The sequence below is a fragment of the Schistocerca americana genome, chromosome 1, assembly GCF_021461395.2.
Source record: "Schistocerca americana isolate TAMUIC-IGC-003095 chromosome 1, iqSchAmer2.1, whole genome shotgun sequence".
Lineage (NCBI taxonomy): Eukaryota > Metazoa > Arthropoda > Insecta > Orthoptera > Acrididae > Schistocerca > Schistocerca americana.
The window spans coordinates 137,745,258-137,760,320 of NC_060119.1; the positions used below are offsets into that span (position 1 = coordinate 137,745,258).

The 15,063-nt window shown below is 40.0% G+C and overlaps 1 protein-coding gene across 1 annotated transcript in view; it reads right to left on the reverse strand.

The window, feature by feature from the left end:
• Positions 1-3,162: 3,162 nt before the first annotated feature.
• LOC124620673 (aldo-keto reductase family 1 member A1-like) overlaps positions 3,163-15,063 on the reverse strand; it is a 135,675-nt gene continuing 123,774 nt past the window's right edge. The window contains exons 5-7 of the mRNA XM_047147085.1: positions 14,892-15,051; positions 14,539-14,636; positions 3,163-3,245 (exon numbers count right to left, since the gene is read on the reverse strand). Of these exons, the coding sequence (XP_047003041.1) occupies positions 3,203-3,245; positions 14,539-14,636; positions 14,892-15,051 (301 nt within the window). The 3' untranslated portion in view covers positions 3,163-3,202. The remainder of the gene's footprint in view (positions 3,246-14,538; positions 14,637-14,891; positions 15,052-15,063) is intronic.

The window sequence follows — 15,063 nt, forward strand, 5'->3', positions numbered from 1 at the left end:
TTTCATCATAATCAAAGTGCTGACCAGAGGACAAGAATTTTCTGAGATACAATCAAAGCTGAAAATTGCTGGGAATAACATCAGGACTGTACAGCGGATGATCAAATAGCCCCCAGCTGAACTATCCCAGAACATCACTTTGAACCAATACAACCCGTTTGAAGTTTTTCTTGACTGGAGGTCCAATGCATCGACTGCTGCTTCATATCAGAGGTAAAGTGAGCAACCCGTGTCTCATTGCACATTGCAACCCTGTTGAGGAATTTGTAGTTATCATTATGGTACTACTGTAGAAATTTCAGTGTACACCTAAGTGATTCATTGCATGTTCTACTGTCACATTGTTTGGAACACACCTGCCACACACTTTGGTACTTAGTACCAAGGATCACAATATCTGCTGAGATCCACAATGTTGAGTGACAATTCTCCATAATGTGTCGCCGCAGGACGTCCACAGGGCCATCATGATGAGAGACTGTCACCCACAGCCCTCTTCAATATGTACACCCCTACACCCTTTGGAGACCATCTGTTTGTACATGATTTTTGGCCTATACACCTGACACAGATGAAACTCAGTTTCAATTAGCAGTATGTTTTAGGCATTAAGAAATTTTATCACAGATCAAACCTCGTAGACAATGGGAAATAGAATAAGAGCTGCCATTTTCAGCCACTGCTGCATTGTTACTGACTAGAGTCCTGTATGAATGAGTAAGTGAGCACAAAATGTATGATGTGGCAAGAAGAGCCTATTGTATTGTATGAAACCGGGGACCTAGAAACGACGGACAGGCTTCGTCTCGCTGTAGCCCTCAGTGATTCACAACCCCACAACAGGCCACTGCAGTCCACCCACCTCACCACCACCCCACACTGAATCCAGGGTTATTGTGTGGTTCGGCCCCCAGTAGACTCCCCCCCCCCCCCCCCACTCCCCTCTGGGAACATCTCATACCAGATGAGTGTAACCCCAGTGTTTGCGTGGCAGAGTAATTATGGTGTACACATACATGGAGAGTGTTTGTGCAGCAATCACCGACGTAGTGTAACTGAGGTGGAACAAGGGGAACCAGCCCACATTCGCCAAGGCAGATGGGAAACCACCTTAAAAACCACCCACAGGCTGGCCAGCACACCAGATCTCGACACTAATCTGCCAGGTGGATTTGTGCCGGGGACTGGCAAGCCTTCCCACTTGGGAAGCTGTGTGTCAGACCCCACGGCTAGCTGGGTAGGTTAAGCAGAGCCTAACTTGATGCACTGCTCACACCAGTTATTATGGGTTGGCACAGAATTCATGACCAAATCCTAGGTAATGTTTAAGTCCAACGATGGTAAACATGTTTTCATATGTGCACAACTACAGCCATCACAAGTTTATCATTCATGAAGTGTGCATCTGTAATAATGCAGTGTGAGGAAGCAAGAGCAATAAGAAGTAAGACAGAAATCATTGTGTAAATATTGAAGAAACAGGAGGGTCTAAAAAGTAGTGTCTGGAATAAATTTCTGGTGGTTGTAGATAAGAGTAGCAAGTTTATTGGATTCCTATCATGCGTAAATGGCTCTACATTATATTGTTTTCAGTTGGTATCAAGTTATTTAAAGAACCACAATTGCAAGAAATCCTTCACTGATAGCTCCTTCCGTGGATACTGACAGTAATAAAAAACTTTATAATAGCAAAATGTGTTGCAATGTATGCTAAAGATATGATACCTTTTGATGATGCTTCTGATAAAGGTTCCAAAGAATCAGGGAAAGAATCAATAGATCTGGGCATACATTATGGGGAATTCAGTGTTTCAAATACCATACCACATCACTAAGTAAACATGTCAAAGAAAAAGTCGATTCAATTCAAAACAGCATAATGCCTTCTGTTATTACATAAATCATTAACAAAACATACCCTGCAATAGTTTATATCCAGATTGATTCATACAGTCAGGTATGTTATTTGATGCTTACAGTACATTACATACACACTAACTGGCCTCTTATGAATACTGTTTTATTTATAACTAAGTTCTCATATGTTAAGAAGATGGGAGTAAATATTATGAAAGAAATAGAAGAGAGGCAGGTTGATTGGAACATTTCACTGGAATTGTTGCACAATTGTTTTGTCTCAGACCAAGGTGCCAACATAATAAAAGGTTTGAAAAGTCACAAAAGGTTTCCTTGTGCTGCTCATTATATCAACACAGCACTCAGCCAAATTTTTTTGAGGCTAGTTTATTGTTAAATCATGCGCTGAACATTGCAGAAACAATAAATACTGCAAAATACAAAGAACAGTACATGAAGAAAAGTAGCCTTGTCTCATACTCAGAATCAATTTTGAAAAAAGAAGTAACAACACACTGGAGCAATTTGTGTTCTATGCTAGAGTCCTTACACAGTAGGATGAAGTTGCTGTTTTACTGATGGATTATTAAAGGGATATGATGATAAGTTTGCTATTAATGACAAAGTTCAAAGCAAGCTTAGGCCCAGTAAACAAGATACCAGGCTCATACTAGCACGCAACTGAGTTCAGAGTCCATGTGCGCAAACCAGGGAAGCTATGACTCCAGAGGCCCTGCCCAATGTTTGCGACACTGATGCCACTTACAGTGGATTTCTCGGCCGCAAATGACTTGTCATCTGACATACAGGAGTCAGGCAAGAATACCAAACTTACCGTGTTTCAAGAACCAGCATTAGGTAAGGAATATAGGAATATCAAAATTGTTCTATATATTGTTCTAATAGAGACTACAAAGACATGGTCAGATTATTGTATTACAGCTTGCACAGAGGTATTTAAGCAATCATTTTCCCATGCTCCATACATGAATGTAATGGGAAGAACACTAATATGGGGTACAATAGGAAGTACCTCTCCCACACACTTCATAGAAGTTTGGAGAGTATCAATGTAGATGAATTGAATGGAGTACTAGGGAAAACTGACAAATGCTGCTTTAAGATTCCCTCCACCATCCACCAATTGGTAGCTTGCAAAAGTATAGATACAGATGTAGATTTGCATCACAAAATAATTTTATTTCATAAACCTCCAAAATACAAATTTTTAAAAGGAATCACATTTTGTAAGATGTAAAAATTATGTAAGACAGAGTACATTAACAAATGTTACAAATATCCCAGACACGTTTCATAGTCCATTGTGATCCTCTTCACTCTCTCACTAGTATGGTGCACGGTACGGGTATTCAGGATGTTCGTTAATCCTGTAATGAAAAGAAATTATGCTTATCAAGACTGGCCTGTAACAATGTAAGTGTTACTACACTGTTCTATAACTTGACAAAGTAAAGTGTTTTCTAAAATTATGTGAATCATCGAAAACTTGTTTTCTCTAGTCAGCTCTGGACACAAACATATACAGAGTGACATATAGAAAGAGCTAGATTCAGAAAATCGGTGAAAAAAGGAGACTTCTGCCGATGTAAATCTGTAAGTGTAGTTTGATAGGATCTGGATTTATTCATGCTATTTAACAATACACATATAATCAACTGAACTGATGTAGTCAAAGCTTTGTTGTCCACTATCTTCATGTTATAACGGATACCATTTTATCACAGTGTAAAATCCTTTGTTATCTTTGACCACTTTATCACAGTGTAAAATCCTTTGTTATCTTGGAGCAGTCACACACCATCTGCAGTTTCAGTAATGTTGAATGTGGCATTTCAAGCTTCATTTTGTACTTTCAGTGATAGCTCCAAGAAACAAGAAATGTAGGCAGTTCTTACAGGCAGGGCTACCTGTGAAACCAGTCATGTGATTTCCAAGCTAAGCTGCAACCACTGTGCTGCATTCTATGTAGGCATGACAACCAACAAGCTATCTGTCCGCATGAATGGCCACTGACAAACTGTGGCCAAAGTAGACCACCCTGTAGCTGAACACGCTGCCAAACATTATACCCCTCATCTCAATGACTGCTTCACAGCCTGTGCCATACGGATCCTTCCCACCAACACCAGCTTTTCTGAATTGCACAAGTGGGAACTTTCCCTGCAATACATCCTATGTTCCCGTAACCCTCCTGGCCTCAACCATCGTTAGTCACTGTAGTCACCCATCCAGCCCCCTACCTGTTCCCATTCCAGCACTGCACAGCCGTCATTTCACCACCGGACCCAGTCTTTTAATTTATTTTTATTTTTATTTCTCTCCTTTCCACTACTTACCCCCTCCCCCTTCCCCCTCCACACCTTCTCTCCTTCCCTCCGTCTAAACTGCAACACTTCACTGTCCGCCACTCCCACCAAACTATCCCTCCTCCTCCCTGCCCCAGCCTCCTCCTTACCCCCACCCAGTCGCCACTCCCATCATGCACTGGTGCTGCCACTCGCAGTGTAGTTTCAGCTCTCTGAGACTGCAGATGTGTGGGCAAGTTGCGCTTGCGTGAGTGTGTGTGTGCGCGTGTGTATGTGTGTCTACTGCTGACAAAGGGCTTAATGGCTGAAAGCTATGACTGTCTGAATCTTTTTATTGTGCCTATCGTGACTCAGCACCTCCGCTATATGGTGAGAAGCAACTTTCCTTCTCTCATATTGTTACATTCCATCCTGGATTTTCCATTGTTTGATATATTCTGTACTCATTGGACTGTTCATTCCATTCAACAGATCCTGTAATTCTTCTTCAGTTTCACTGAGGATAGCAATGACATCAGCAAATCTTCTCACTGATATCCTTTTGCCTTGAATTGTAATCCCACTTTTGAACCTTTCTTTTATTTCCATGGTTACTTCTCTGATGCCTAGATTGAACAGTAGGGGTGAAAGACTACATCTCTCTCTTATACCATTTTCAATCTGAGCACTTTTTTCTTCACTTTACACTCTCATTGTTCTCTATAACACATCTTCCATTTTCTTTTCTTTTCTTCTGCATACTACTCTTGTCAGCAACTTTGATGCATGAGCTGTGAAGCTGACTGTGCGATAATTCTCGCACGATGCCTAGATTGAACAGTAGGGGTGAAAGACTATATCCCTCTCTTACACCATTTTCAATCTGAGCACTTTTTTCTTCACTTTACACTCTCATTGTTCTTCCATTTCCTTTTCTATTCTTCTGTATACTACTCTTGTCAGCAACTTTGATGCATGAGCTGTTAAGCTGACTGACCGATAATTCTCACACTTGTTGGCTCTTACTGTCTTCAGAATTGTATGGATGATGCATACATCATACATCCTTCAGTGATTATCAAAATTCTGGTGGAATGTTATCTATCCCTTCTACCTTATTTGATTTTAAGTCTTTCAGAGCTCTTCTAAATTCTGGTTTTAATACTGTATCCCCTATCTCTTCTCTACTAACTCCTGTTTCTTCTTCTGTCATGTCATCAGGTGTCCTCCCCCTCATACAGACCCCCCAGTGTTCTCTTTCCACTTATCTGCTTCCTCTCCTCTGCATATAACAATCTTAATGTTATTGCTCTTGCTTTTAATTTCACTGAAGATTGTTTTGACTTTTGTATATACCGAGTCAGTCCTTCTGACAATCATTTCTCTTTTGATTTCTTCACTTTTTCCTGTGGGCTTTCTTCATGAGGCCCTTAGCTTCCCTCCACTTCCCATTTATTTCATTCCTAAGTTACTTATATTTCTGCATTCTTGAATTTCCCTGCAAATTTTTGTACTTCCTTCTTCTATCCATCAGCTGAAATATTTACTCTGTTACCCTTGGTTTTTTGGAGTTATGTTCCTTGTACCTGTGTTTTTCTTTCCAGCTTCTATGATTTCGCTTTTTTAGAGATGTCCATTCCTCTTCAACTGATCTGAGCCATTCATCATCACAGTATCTATAGTTTCAGAGAACTTCAAGTGTACCTCTTTATTCCATAATAGTTCTGTAGCCCAGTTATTTGACTATTGATTTTTTATGACTACTCGCTTAAGTTACAGCCTACTCTTTGTCATTACTAAATTGTAATCTGAGTCTATGTCTGCTCGTGGGTATTCCGTACAATGCAATATTTGCTTTTGAAATTTCTGCCGGACCATGATGTAATCTAACTGGAATCTTCCAGTGTCTCCAGGCCTTTTGCAACTATACCCACTCCTCTTGTGATTCTTGAACAGAATATTCACTATTACTGGCTGAAATTTACTGCAGACCTCTATAAGTCTTTCTCCTCTCTCATTCCTATTACTGGCCCCATATTCTCCTGTAACCCTTTCCTCTAATGCTACCCCTACAACTGCATTCCAATCCCCCATGACTATTAGATTTTCATCTCGCTTTACGTACTGAATTATCCTTTCAATATCCTCAATCTATCTCTTCATCTTCTGCTTGCAACATCAGAATGTATACCTGAACTATTGTTGTTGGTGTTGGTTTACTGTCAATTTTGATGAGAACAACCCTATCACTGAACTATTCACAGTAACTCACTCTCTGCCCCACCTTCCAATCCAATATGAATCCTACTCCCAGTATACCATTTTCTGCAGCTATTGATATACATCCTACACTCGTGTAACCAGAAATCCTTGTCTTCTTTCCAGTTCTCCTCACTGACACACATTATATCTAGAATTACCCTTATCATTTGTTTTCAAGAATTTATAGCCTCCCTACCACATCTAAACCTCTGACATTCCATGCCCCAATTTGTGGAAATTACCCTTTCATTGATTATTCACTCTTTTTCTCTTGGTCACTTCCCCCTTGGCAGTCCCCTCGCAGAGATCTGAATGCAGGACTAGCCTGTTTTCTTTTGTCAATGGAGAGATCATCATGACACTTTTTCAATTACAGGCCACATATCCTGTGTTTACACATTATTTGTCTTTAACACAGTGGTTTCCATTGCCTTCCACATCCTCATGCTGTTGATCATAGTTGATTATTCTGCCCTTTAGAGGCAGTTTGCCACACCAAAGGCAAGAGAGTGCCCTGAATCTCCATCCGCTACTCCACCATTGTTGACATGGCTGTTGGCAGAATGATCATGACTTCTTATGCCAGAAGCCTTTGGCTGCCATTGCTGATTATTTTTATTCAGAACTTAAGCAGTGGCAAGGTTCAAACCTGGGATCCAGGGCGTTCTGATTACTAATCAAAGATGCAACCCCTAGTCCACAGACAAAAACTACTATTCTATAAAGACGAAAGGATGTGGGTTTTAAGGGAGAGGGTAAGGAGTCATTCCAATCCCGGGAGCGGAAAGACTTACCTTAGGGGGAAAAAAGGACGGGTATACACTCGCACACACACACATATCCATCCACACATATACAGACACAATGCTTGTAAATCTGAATGACTTCAATAAAAAAATCCAAAATCAGTGATAACTTGCTTAAATTTGGATGAATGCAAGACAGTGTAAATGAGTAGAGGGGAAAAAGCCTGGTACATTTTGAGTGCAGCATGCAACTGAACATGGTTCCATTGATTAATTGTCTTGGTGCAGTGCAATATGAAGTGGATAAAAGATATAAAACATCACTTGTAATTCATGGCATGTGTTTATTGGGTGACTTCTGGGAATGCACAGGACATATGAAAATGAGATTACATACAATACTATTGTTCAGCCTACTCCTGAGAACTATTTAAGTGTTTCATATTTTCAAGGAAACAGGTTTTTGTCAGTTCATTCAGTGATTGTAAGTGTGTTATGGAGAAGATCTGGGAGCTTATCTTGGAATGTATGGAAGATGGATTACTACCTTTCCATGAAGTGATGGGCAAGTTAGGACAACTAATATTCAAGACGACTGGTTAAACAATTTTTCTGACTCTATTGAATACTATGTGTAAGACCCGCAAAACCGAGAGAAGAGATATTAGTGTATGTAGGAAGCACAAAGACAGATGTTATCACTGCACATATTTTCTGAAGGAAACAGAGAGGAAGTGACAAACACAGAAAAAAAATTTCACAATGCATTGTACAGTTGCTTTGGGTATATACACGGCATTTCTAAAATTAATGTAAAAACGAAGGGTTGGTATAGAGGGTCGTAACATGCAACTTTCCATTAACAATCCATGTTCACACTCCTTATCATTAAGAGTTAGATATCATTTAAAAGTGTGATGTGCCACTAGAAACGTAACCATAAACCCACCATCTGACCAAACATGGTAGCAGGTCTGCAGGTCAACATTTTCAGTTTCTTTGTAACATTGAAGTAGATGAGATATAAGATTGTCATTTATAATCTTTATTTGCAAACAGCTACAAAAACGGCTCAAAATTACACCCTTCTGCTTGAATGCATGCCATGCAATGACACCTGAGTGAGTGTCGCGCCCTTTTAAATGTCCCTGACAACATGAAGATTGCATCAGAGGCTACCATAAATCACACTATCAGCTCTTCATCTATCTCAATAGGTGTTTTGATGAACAATAGATTTCAGGTAGTCTCATACAAAAAAATCAAGGGTCATCAAGTCAAGGAAATGTGCATGACATGGTACTGATCCACCACACAATCATAGTTCTCACCAAAGTTCTCATCTAAACGATTTCACACCACACGAGTGAAGTACGCAGATGCACCATCATGTTGGTACCACATGCATTGTCAGATGTTGAGTGGAATGTGTACCAATAACTCTGGTAATGTTCCCCTTAAGAAGATAAAGTATCTTTTCACATCCAGTCATTAGGGGAGCATGTAAGGATCAATAAAATTATTGCCTACCAAACCAGCCCAAACGTTGACAGCAAAGCACTCTTGGTTACCATGAACAATGGTGATGTGCACATTTTCCCAGGCCTACATTTGTTGATTGTGGTTATTGAACACACCTTCCTTTGTAAAGGATGTCTCATCTGTAAAAAGTACAATGTGTGAAAATTCAAGTTGCATGGCACATTTTTGCAAGAACCACTGCCAGACATCAATGTGATGCAGAAAATGGGTTAAGGGCTTGAAATTTCTGAAAGTGGGTAAGGGTGTAAATCATCCGGGTCTAGTGTAGCAGGGGATACAACCCGTCGGCTTTGGACAATGACGTCACAAGTCGCCAGAGAGCAGTTTACCATTTTCGCTTTTACTGTTATGTTTCAGTTTCATTTTTTTACTGATTGCTTAATAAAGTGGATCTGTTTATTCTATCTCGTGAGATTTTTTTTTTTAAAAAAAGCCAAAAAACACTTATCAGCCACTGAAGGGAGCTACAACACTACGAAGAATCGCTTCTCGATTGGCCACATGTGACGTCATTGTCCAAAGCCGACGGGTTGTATCCCCTGCTGCACTAGTCCCAATCATCCTCATTCCACACACGCTGGATCATGGCATTGCTTACATCTATTTCTTGAGCAGCACTTTGTGAGCTTGTTGAGGGCATGTTTTGTAACAATGCAAATGCATCCTCTTCAAGCTCTGGGGTAGACACTGTGCGACCTCGTCTGCCCGACTTTCACACCTTTATCACAAATTAATGCATGTATCAGGTTTTGATGTACACCTTAAATACACACCCACCATTACAATACCTTGTCAGTGGACTACTCACCTTAAGTGAACTTGCTTCTCTTAGGGTGTTGATGAATGTGAGGATCTAGCACTCAATAATTTGGAAACAGCTGAACAGGAGCATTTCCATCTACCGCCCCAGAACCACAGTGCATGTCTGCCCTTTCCTACCAAGAAAAGCACTCCATGCACACGCATCATTACACTACCTTGTCAGTGGACTACTCACCTTAAGTGAATTTACTTCTCTTAGAGTGGTTATGAATGTGAGGATCTAGCACTCAATAATTTGAAAACAGCTGAATATACAACCTGTGAGCAACAGGTGCACTTCCTTCTCACCCCAGAACCACAGTGCATGTTTGCCCTTTACTCCCAAGAAAAGTACTCCATTTCCCCTCTGCTCTGCACACCCTACCAAAGACATAAGTAGCCCTGTTTGTTGACACAATGAAGCAAGGTAACCAGACTCTGCAGTGCTGCCCTCCAAGTGACTTATATCAAACAGGCATTTGCACTGCCAAAAGCAATGAATTTTCATCCCAGTAAACGCCAGAAGTAACTCTGTGGTGTTTTCTTGCCCACAATACCTGCTACCATTTTCACTCCAATGGTGGGTTGTATACCTACCTTCCCGGTAGTGCACGACACTCTTAATGGACATAGGCTACTATGTGAAAGCTGCTTGATATGATCCACTCTACCAGCCCTCTCATTTTTTTCCATTCATTTGAGAGACACCCTATATGTGAGGGGTAGTCACAAAGTTTTAATTAACACCTTCAAAAAATGAAGTTACATAATTAATTTTTGTTATTTGCAGGTACAAGTCTGCAGTCCCAGCTGAAATGCCTACAAACAGTACCAGAGCACACTGCTAGAGGAGCCAAAAACAAAATGATGTAGCTCATAGATAAAGAGGAGTATCGTACAATAATTTGTTTTCTGCATTTGAAGGGGAACAATGCTGTAACAATCCCTGCTGAGTTTGTGGAAATGTCCAGCAAAAATGCAACATCATATGATATAGTGGTGCAGACATTTCCAATGGGCTAAAGAAGTTGGACTGATAAAGAAAGGAATGGCACACCATCCCCCTGTGGAGAACCGAGATTTTCAAAAGAAATGGAGACCCAGGTGCTTGAAGACCAGCACATCATGCCAAATAATGGAAAAAGTGGCAATTAGCCATGGATCAGTTTTTTTAACATCTTTCATGACTTTTGAACATGATGAAGATCACTGCCCACTGGGTTTGACTTCTCATTCACATTGAGAAAGCCCACCAAACTGAGGCAGAAGTGGTAATGTTGCAGTTGTGTCTGGCCAATACAGATGACTTTTTTTACCAGCTTAATCACTATGAATGAGTGCTGGGTGTAACACTATGACCCTAAGACAAAGGAACAAAGAAATCAGTGCCAATATGTGGATTGACCAGAGAGCCAACCATCAGAAGGCAAGGTAATGCTGAGAGTTTTTTGGTACTGCCATGATGTGGTCCAATAAATTATATTCATAAGGAGTAAATGATAACATGAGCTTAGTACCAAAATCTGATGAGTGACATGGCTAGTGTCGTGGGAACCTGTGTGATGGGGTGTTTTTGCTCCATGACAACACCCTGTTCATAAGGCACAGATCAATCATTAAAGGCGCTTCTTTGGGCCATTAAATTTCCCCTCACCCCCATATTCTCTTGGCATGGCAATCAGTGACCTTTTATTCAGATGAAGAAATCATTGTGTGGCAGATGTTTCCAGAATTATGATGAGCTGATTTTTGGAGAGGAACATTTTCTGAACAAGTCTCTGCCAGTGCATCCATTGTTGAGGAAAAATATGTTGCATTGAATGGTGAATACGTGGACAAGGAGTGACGTCATTATTAAGTCTCATTGTCCCAGGTTGGCTCTTTCAAGACAATAGTTAAAAGTTAATGACAAGTCATCACATATGGGTGTAGATTATGATGATGATGATGATGATGATGATGACATAGAGTGAGAGTCTGGTCTGAAAGCTTCTCTGTGAATGATCATTCTCAAAACTTTGTGTGTGATTCACTAAAATACTTTTCTTTAGCTATGAATTATACTTAAACAAGCAGTCAATGATTAATACAACCATATTTAAAGACCATATGTCTGCTTGTGTCTGTATGTGTGGATGGATATGTGCGTGTGTGCGAGTGTATACCTGTCCTTTTTTCCCCCTAAGGTAAGTCTTTCCGCTCCCGAGATTGGAATGACTCCTTACCCTCTCCCTTAAAACCCACTTCCTTTCGTCTTCCCCTCTCCTTCCCTCTTTCCTGATGAGGCAACAGTTTGTTGCGAAAGCTTGAATTTTGTGTGTATGTTTGTGTTTGTTTGTGTGTCTATCGACCTGCCAGCGCTTTTGTTCGGTAAGTCACCTCATCTTTGTTTTTATATATAATTTTTCCCACGTGGAATGTTTCCTTCCATTATATTGATAACAATAAATGGATAATAAGACAGCTGAGGTGATGAATATTAATCAGTAACTGCTTGCAAAGTATAATTCATAGCTAAAGAAAAGTATCTTAGTGAGTCAGATATATAATTTTGAAAATGATCATTCACAGAGAAGCTTTCAGTCTAGACTGACAGCAGTCTACCTCATCATCATCCTCATCATCTACACGTACACATGATGAGTGGTCATTTAGTTTCAACTATTATCTTGAAAGAGCCGACCTGGGACCATGAAACTTGGTAATGGTGTAAATCCTTCTCTACATATTCACCACTCAACGCAACACACTTTTCCCCATGAATATATGACTGAGCAGAGACCTCTTTTGTAGGAGGCTGTTCAGAAAATGTTCCACTTATCTCATCATTCTGGAAATGCCTGCCAAACATTGATTCTTTCATCTGAGGAAAAAGTCACTGAGGGCTAAGTCAGGAAAATGTGGGGGGAAGGCAAAATATGATGGCACAAAGGAGCACCTTTCATATGACCATTCTGTGCCAGCTGAACTGGTGTGTTGTCAGAGAATGAAATCACCCCCTCGAAGAGCTTCCCATAACACTCGACAAATTTTGGTAGTAAGGTCATGTGATCATTTGCTTCTTATGAATATAATCTGTTGGCACCACACCATGACAGTCTCAAAAATGCACTCGGTATCACCTTGCCTGATGGTGGTTGAGTCTCTGGTGAATCAACATGTTTTCATCGCTTTCTTTGTTCCTTTGTCTTAGGGTCAAAATGCTACAGCCAGCTCTCATCTATGGTGATTAAGGTGCTAAAAAGTCATCTGTATTGGCCTGACACAGCTGCAGCATTGCCACTGCTGCCTCGGTTTGGTGGACTTTCTCACTGACACTGACACTGACACACACACACACACACACACACACAAACACACACACACACACACAAAATTAAGGTGAAATGTCCACTGATCTCTTCAGTGCAGATGCAAACCAGGCTCAAACTCATATGGGAATTGGCAAAACACCACAAGAAATGAGGATAATGGGCAAGGGAACTAAACATTAGTAGGGTGTGGATAAGTTGAGAATTTGTATCTTATTGGGTTGGATGGAAGGCATACTAGGGTAGTCCATACAGTTGCAATGACCACTGTGTCCAGATGGCTTAGTGGTTACAGCATCTGTCTAATAAGCAGGAGACCCAGGTTTGAACCCCAGTCCAGCATAAATTTCCAACTTTCCCCATTGGTTTCAATCAATGTCCACTTGCAGCCAACGTCTGTAATTCCTTTATGTCTTAATGATCAAGATTATTTACAAGCAGTATCTCTCATAGTTCTTTAGTCTGTACACATATAAGAATTCAATCCCTTAAGATAAATTCCATTTCACAATCTTCCATGAACTCCTCAGTGTTCACACCTTGATCTTTTCCCATACAGATGTATGTACCATATTATTACATGTTCAATTAGTCATAATTAATGATTACATTAACTCTGAAGTGCAATGCCATATCTGTGCTACTTTACCAAATCCTTTGCCAAAATTTTCAAATTCAAAATGCTGCTCATAGTGGACAAGTTAATGACAGCTATAGGAATCATTGCAATTGTATGTAATGAATTCCATACTTCTCTAATTTTTTCAGTGTCTTTTGTAGTGCCGTAAGTATTAAAGATGTGAAACCGGTCATATTGTTCACACATCACTTCTGGTCCCATCCCTGTACAAGATAATCCTAATTTCTTTAAAAGCAGACAGAGAATAAGATGGGACTAGGAAGCTGTTGAGGTAGAGGTAAGAGGATTTCAGGGAAAAGGAGGATTGGAGAACCAAAGGTATTGAGGAACATTTCCCATCACTATAATTCACAGGGGTTAGTGGTGGAGAAGTGAGCAGGATTCACGTAGCTCAAGTCACACATTTGCCACTGAGGTCTACCATATTCTGATCAGCAGTGTCCTTTTCAACTGGGTGGCCAAGTTTACATTCGGCCACAATTTTATCTAGGCCTTTAACAAAAGTGGAAAACTGATTGTAGGTCATGAGTCTGTAAAAGGCCAGACAGCTAGTTGATGGCTGGATTTACAGGTAACACTGCATCTAATGGGATAGAATATACTCGTACTAATGACAGGGCTGGAATGATATGTGATGTGATGGAAGGATTCATGTGGATGTTTCATACAGCTGTAATAAACATGGTAAGAGATTAGGAAGAGCAGTGTGAGGATGTAACACAGTGTTTCATATAATGAGTAATGAAGTACCACACTGGGATGACCAGAAAAGATTTTGGGAAGAAAATTACACATTTTGGGATGTGCTGAAAAGTGGTTAATATCCTTAAAGAGGATGTGATTCAGGTTTTTGATGGTGGCATTTAGTAGTAATTGAGGTACTCTTTCACGGGTGGTTGGTGGCAGTGAATGGAAGATTGAGGATACTTCATGTTTATGTAAGTTAACTTTTTCTTGAATTACTTGGAACTATATTTCCACTGGAATTACTTTAGTAATATTTGGAGGGAAATTAAATTTCACCAGGAGAAAGTCTCAAACAAAATTGTATTTGTATCATAAAATTCACGTACCCTTTCAGCATGTGTTCACCAAATAAACGTCCTTTGTGACCTTTGTCCAAAGCATTTAGTTCTTCCATCTCCTCATTACTCAGTTCAAAATCAAATATCTGAAATGTATATCAAAGATTGACATTAAATTTCAAAATGCTGGATTGTACTGTAGAGAATGAACTTTTTTATGAAGCAAACAGGAGAAGCCCTCAATGAACATGAGAAATCAAATAATAACACAATGAAAAATTCAACCATCTATAAGATTTTGCAATCTGCAGAAAGATGATATTAATAGAAAATTACTCTGGAGGCTAATAGAAATGAAAGATAAACATCAATGTAAAATGTTAACTATCAGTGTTACTTACATCAATATTTTGTTTTATTCGCTGGGGGTTTGCGCTCTTTGGAATAACAGCAATGTCACGCTGAATGATGTGTCTCAGCAACACTTGAGCTGGAGTTTTGTTGTACTTTTCTGCCAGTTTGCACACCACAGGTTCTGTCAATGGGCTAAGTTTTGGTATCCTGAAGAATAAT